This window comes from Brassica oleracea, chromosome C8, assembly GCF_000695525.1.
Source record: "Brassica oleracea var. oleracea cultivar TO1000 chromosome C8, BOL, whole genome shotgun sequence".
NCBI lineage: Eukaryota > Viridiplantae > Streptophyta > Magnoliopsida > Brassicales > Brassicaceae > Brassica > Brassica oleracea.
The window spans coordinates 5,249,933-5,256,055 of NC_027755.1; the positions used below are offsets into that span (position 1 = coordinate 5,249,933).

The 6,123-nt window shown below is 50.9% G+C and overlaps 1 protein-coding gene across 1 annotated transcript; it reads right to left on the reverse strand.

Annotated features, from left to right (window-relative positions):
* Window positions 1-4,551: 4,551 nt before the first annotated feature.
* On the reverse strand, window positions 4,552-5,783 carry LOC106308522. Its single transcript, XM_013745677.1, has 2 exons — window positions 5,410-5,783; window positions 4,552-4,810 (listed from the first exon to the last, which is right to left on the reverse strand). The coding sequence occupies exons 1-2, from the start codon at window positions 5,781-5,783 to the stop codon at window positions 4,552-4,554; spliced, it is 633 nt and encodes a 210-aa protein (XP_013601131.1).
* Between the last annotated feature and the right edge of the window lie 340 nt (window positions 5,784-6,123).

Below are 6,123 nucleotides of genomic sequence, written 5' to 3' on the forward strand. Positions count from 1 at the left end.
GTTCCCCATAAATAGTCTTCCTAAGGCGGGCCTTAGTCGGTTGGAGTAGGTTAAACTCTTCCATATTGGGAAATATGGATGGTTTCCTTATCGGAAGTTTTCCATTTCCCGGAGGAAGGGGGGCGATCCTGGGCCCGGACCCGGAAAACTCCACAGCGGGGAACCGGGGTTCCTTCTAGCGGGGATCCTGGGAATCGGGGTTCCTTCCAGAGGGGATCCAGAGGCCGGTGTCCTGCCTGGGGTATGGAGGAATTCAATACCTGAGTATTTTTTTCCAACAGTTTGCCTCTTATTTCTTGATTTTGTCATCGAACTCGGGGAATAACCTATGCAATCAAGTCAACCGGAGTTGCTCATTCTTTGCAGACTTCCCTTAGGCAGGACATCGCTCCAGTAATCCCGCGATCCCGGGTTCCACTCAGGTCGGAACCGTATTCTGAACCCGGGGGATGATCAGTTTCCCCTACGTCAGACCAGGGTCTGTTGCTATTTGGTCCGCTGATTCTCGTTGAGGACGGGGAGCTCTGGGCTTTTGATGATGTCTTGGAGACGATGGAGCATGGAGCTCTGATGTTCCCTGAGGAGGAACTGGCGTAGGAACATGCCTTAATGCTGGCGCGAACGGGGAGATTCTCGATAGAGTTTGGGGTTCCTTAGAATCTTTTGGTCCGTGTTTATGACGAAAAAGAAAGGGAACGGTCGTGATGAGTCCTCGAAGTTCGCTCCCTCGCGTGGCGTCCTCCTTGTGGCGCGTGGGATCTTCCTAGGGTTTACTACCCTTCTTTCTGCTTCTTGCCGCCTAGCGGCTTTCCAACTTTCCTATTCTCTCTCCGTGGTCTTCATTCGCTCAAGCTCAATTCTCCATTTCAGGTATTATCCCTTCTCTCTCTCTCTCTCTTTTCTCCCGATCTCTTTTCTTTAGATTCTCCTCTTAGACCTCTAGGATGAAATCCAAATCCGACCCCGCCCTAGATTCTTCTTCCATAGGTGGTAGGGTTTGGTCAAAGAAGCAGAGATAGGGCGTCGGTCCTTCAGAATCGATTGACTCCTCCGGTTCTTCGCTAGATCTTACCGCGGAGGTTGAAAACCTTATCCGCGAGGTCGTCGACCTTGCTCCTCCATCCGCTGAGGTAGGTGAGTTTCCTCTGGTGGGCCCTCTTTCGTCGACAGAAGTGGACGAAGTTGCGAACTGGCGAGCGAAGTATCATCTTTCCGATGACGTTGTCATTAGGATTCGGGGTCCTATAGACAGAGTTTCGGACTTCGAGGTTGACGAGGTCCCGGTGAATGAAGGGGTTTTTGAATCGGGCTTTAGAGATTGAGTTCCTTCGCTGGTGGCGAAGGTGTCGGAGGCGCTGGAGATCTCTCTTGGTAAGCTGAATCCCCCTTCCTGGAGAACCTTGATAGCTTTGCAGAACTTAGGCGATCTTGAAAGTCTCACTATCGGGGTCGTCGAGGTTATGTATTCATACGCTATCACCCAACTGAACGGCGGTGAACGAAGATATCACCTGCATCCTCACGGCGGAGAGCTCCCAGTTTAGAAGATTGCGAAGAAAAATAGAAAGCGCATCCCGGCTTTCAATGGTCGCTGGACCGAGAAGTTTGCTTTCATGTACCTCCCGGGTTTCTCCACTGTCTGGTGCACAGCTGGTGGGTAATAAGAGTCGTGAGGGTGATAATGGTATCACGAGACTAACATTTCTTGTTTCCTTTTGCATAGATTCCTAGCATGGATCCATCTTTGGGAGAGAAGACGATCACGCAGGTACTGGAACTCCCCATCGAGTGTCGCCAGGTCCCTTTTCTTGTGAGCAAAGAAGCCTTGGAGCGTTGCAGCATCTGGGGTAAGCTCCGATCTCTCTTTTTGTTTACTGCGAACAATTCGCTGAGATGTATTTGCGTCGTGCTTCAGGTAATATGTTGGGGTCCAATGGTGAAGAGGCGTTGGCAGAGTACAAGAGGGCTTTGGAGGTTATGTCGGCGAAGAAAGCCGCGCCTAAGAAGGCTGCCCTTAGTGAGAAGGATGATGAGGTCCAGTTCATCAAGAGTAACAAGCGTCAGGCTGCGACTGCTCTAGCTTCCTCTTCTAAAAAGAGGTCTCGGGCTTCGGGATCTACCCCGAGGGTTTCTCCATCGTCGTCGAACGATCCAGCCACGGTTTTGGCCAACCTCAACACTAAGGTGTTCTATTCGACACCAGTGATTCTTCCAGAAGAGGATTCTTCAGCTTCCATCCAACTCATCCAGGGTGATCTCCTTCAGGTAACGTGCTGTCCTCCTCTTAATTTCTTCGGGTATCTCGTTTTCTCTAGCTAACGATCGATTTTTTTTTGCAGGCGATGACTCAGCTGTTTCATCTTGGTGAGAGGATGGATGAACATGCTTCGCTCAAAGCTGCCCTGGCTGAGTTGACTTTCCAGCTACGTGAGGAGAAGAACAACGTCCTTGCCAAGGAGAAGGAGATCAAAGATTTGAAGCCTAAGGTGAGGAACCAAGATGAAGCTGGGGCGCTGGCTGCAGCGGAGAATGTGTCCCTGAGGGATCGGTTGGAGCAACGGGAGGAGGAGGTATGCGACTTGAGATGTGTCGCGGAGACCTTTGATGCTGAGAAGACTATGGCGGTGAACGGCGCCATAGTGGTGGCTCGTTGGGAGCTGATGAAGGAGTGGCTCAACCATCAGATGGACAGCTGGGATCTTGAAGGTGCGCTGAAGCAATACAAGATGGTTAAGACCTCTAAAGCTGAGTTCCAAGGGCTCCCTGCTCCTACCTTCGAGGGAGAGCCGTCGATCCCCAGCGGGACTGAGACCAAGAAGACTCCAGAGCCCGTCGCCGATGATCCTCTTGCCTCCTGATCCTTATCTGAACTCTTCAACCCCTTAGGGGTTTCTTTTGTGTTGTATCTGCCCTCTGCGAGGGTTTAAAACTTATCTTCAGGCCTTCGTGCCTTTTATTTTGTAAGACATTGGCCCTGCTGTGGTCCCTTTTTTCTTTTCAAAAAACGCTTTCGGATTTTCAATTTCGTTCTAGCTTCTGCGTAGTGGACCCCTTTGGCCATGCACTAGTTTTGTTTCCGAAGCGGGACTTTTGTTGATGATCTCCTTTCTTGAGAGATAGCAGTTGTGCTTTCTTCATAATTGGAGACTTGGGATTTGGGACTCCGGGGAATAGATCATAGGCATATTTTGAGATATCGGGGTTGCCCCGGACCTGGAGGCTCCGTGAGGTCGTCTCTTTTTTAAGAACCCGGAGATTATTGATGTGCCCGGAGAAATGGGCTCTAATTCTAGAGTTTTTTTAGAATGGACTCTTGGAATCTAGAGAATGATCTCATAATCCGGAGATTGTGTGGAGATTAGAGGTCGTGGAGGAGGAGGAGAGGCTCTCATTGGATCCTTAGATCGCGTTTGGGACCTGGAGGTCCCCATTAGACCACGAGGTCTTTTATCTGGGACCCGGAGGTCTTTTCTCTAGATCCTGGGACTGAGACTGGGGCCCAGAGGCGATGTAGGAATCCAGAGATTCTCTTGTTAGATTCGGAGATCATGGTTAGAACCCGAAGGTTTCTATGGTTGTGATTGGACCCTGAGTTCGCATACGGGTGCAAGGTTGTTCCTTAGATCCGGAGATCGTATCGGGACCCTGATGTACTTGCACCCTGAGGTTGCATGGGAACCCGGAGGTTCTTTAGGGATGTAACGACCCCGATGCGCCCTAGGCTGCACAGGGGTTCTATCCTTTTTACTAGAATCGTATTAGGCCTTTGAGGCCATGTTGGAACCCGGAGGTTTGGATCCGGAGATCGTTTTTTGAAACCCAGAGGTTCTTTGAAGTTGTAATGACCCGATGCACCCTAGGCTGCACTGAGGTTCTAACTTCTTTCGGAACCCTGAGGCCGTATAGGAACCCGTAGGTTCTTCCTTAGACCCTGAGATCTTTGATTGGAACCTGAAGGCTATAGGGGAACCCGGAGGTTCTTCCTTAGATTTTATACGTAGGACCTGGAATCGTTTGGGGAACCTTGGGTTTCCTCTTTAGATCGGGGGCTCGCATAGAGACCCGGAGTTCCTTGGGAACACAGAATGTTTTGCTTTTCGCAGGGACCGTACCCCTTCTTCCTAGGCAATACTACTACCAGTACCTGTTTGGATTTCGCATTCTGCCGCTCGGAAGCTGGCCACTATCGAGTTCCTGTGCTGTATTCTACTTCTGCAGGAAGTCAATGACATGCTTTGAGGGTGCTGGTGTGGGTGTTATGACCCAAGTGCCAGGCTTACTCTGCTTTCCACGTCTGGAGAAGCAGGATTTAGAGATCTCCCTGTATTTCACAGTAATTTTTCAATGAGTATATACCATGTGTTCCCTGTATCGTGTAGCTCGTAGCGTTTTAATACATGTACTTTTCACATTGGTACTCTGGGGACCCTGATGCACCTTAGGCTTCACAGGGGTTTTAGGTAATTTTGACAGCATACTCAGGCTTGCGCATACCCATTCCTGCTTTATGTCTCATACCCGTTTTGATTCTTTGTGGGCGTGCCACTGTGGTCATGCCACTTTTATGAGGGTTGGCCAGGATCGGAGGTCTCCGGCCTCTCTTTTTTCGTCGAGCAGGTCAAGGCTTAGCGCCAACAGCTCGTTGTTTTCCTCCTGAGAGGTAGATCCGGAGACCGTTGTTCTTACGCGCACCTCTGTAGGTACAATTGCCTCAGAGCCGTAGACTAGCGAGTAGGGGGTTTCCCCTGTTGTTGTCTTTAGAGTGATCCGGTAGGCCCAGAGGACTTCGTGTAGTTCTTTTACCCACTTCCTGTGAGAGCCCTCCAGTCGCTTTTTAAGCATGTTGACCACTGTTTTGTTTGTGGACTCGGCTTGTCCGTTAGACTGGGGGTGTCGAGGTGTGGCGAAAGTTAGTTTTATGCCCCAGTTCTGCAGAACTCCTTGAAGTAGTGGCTCGTGAACTGGGGTCCATTGTCGGTGACGATCTCGTGGGGGACCCCAAAGCGAGTGATTACGTAGGTCCACAGGAACTTGCGGATCTGGAGGTATGTTATGCGGCTGAGCGCTTCTGCTTCGACCCATTTAGAGAAGTAGTCAGTGACTATCAGAAGGAAGACCTTCTGCCCCGGATCCATAGGGAATTTCTCTACTATATCCATGCCCCACTTTCTGAAGGGCCATGGTGAGTTTATGGACTTGAGGTTCTCCGGGGGAAGGTTGGAGACTGGAGCGTGCCTTTGACATTGGTCGCAGTGCTTGGCTTGTCTGTCGGCGTCAGCGGCCATCGTGGGCCCGTAGTAACCAGCCCTTCTGGCTCTGAGCACCAGGCTTCTACCGCTAGAGTGGGATCCACAATCTCCTTCATGTAGTTCTACAAGGATTCTAGCGGCTTCTCGGGGTGTGACACACCTCAGGTATGGGCCAGACAAAGATCTCTGGTACAGCTTCTCCTGGGAGATACAGTACCTCGCGGCTTGCTTCTTGATCTTTCTGGCCTCGCTGCTGTCTTCTGGGAGGGTGTCGGCCTCCAGGTACCAGATTAAGGGGGTCATCCAGGTTTCGCTTTCTTCGACAGAGGAGACCTCCTCTGATGGGGGTTCCTCTAGGGTTGCTGGCCATTGAAGCACGAGCAGAGGGATATTCATCTGGCTTCTCGTTTCAAGGGCGGACCCTAGATTAGCCAGGGCATCGGCTTGTGAGTTCTGTCCACAGGGGATTTGAGTGAGTTTGCAGCTCTTGAACTTCTTGATTGGTCGCTGAGCGACCGCCAGATACTGGATCATGCTGTCGTCTTTTGCTTGATACTCCCCCTGTACCTGGTTAATTATTAGCTAAGAGTCACCGAAGACCTGGATGTTCTCTGCCCCCATTTGGTGAGCGAGGTTTAGGCCTGCGATTAGGGCCTCATACTCGCTTTCGTTGTTGGTTGCTTTGAAGTTGCATCTCACGGGCCTTGAGGCTGTATTCCCCGTTGGCGAGGTAAGCACTATCCCTACTCCAGCTCCTCTGACGTTGCTGGATCTATCAACGTGTAGGATCCATTCTCCTTCTTCCTTAATTTTGCCTTTGAGGCGTATCTCCTGCTCCAGAGTTGGGAGCAAGGCAGGGGAGAATTCAGCCATG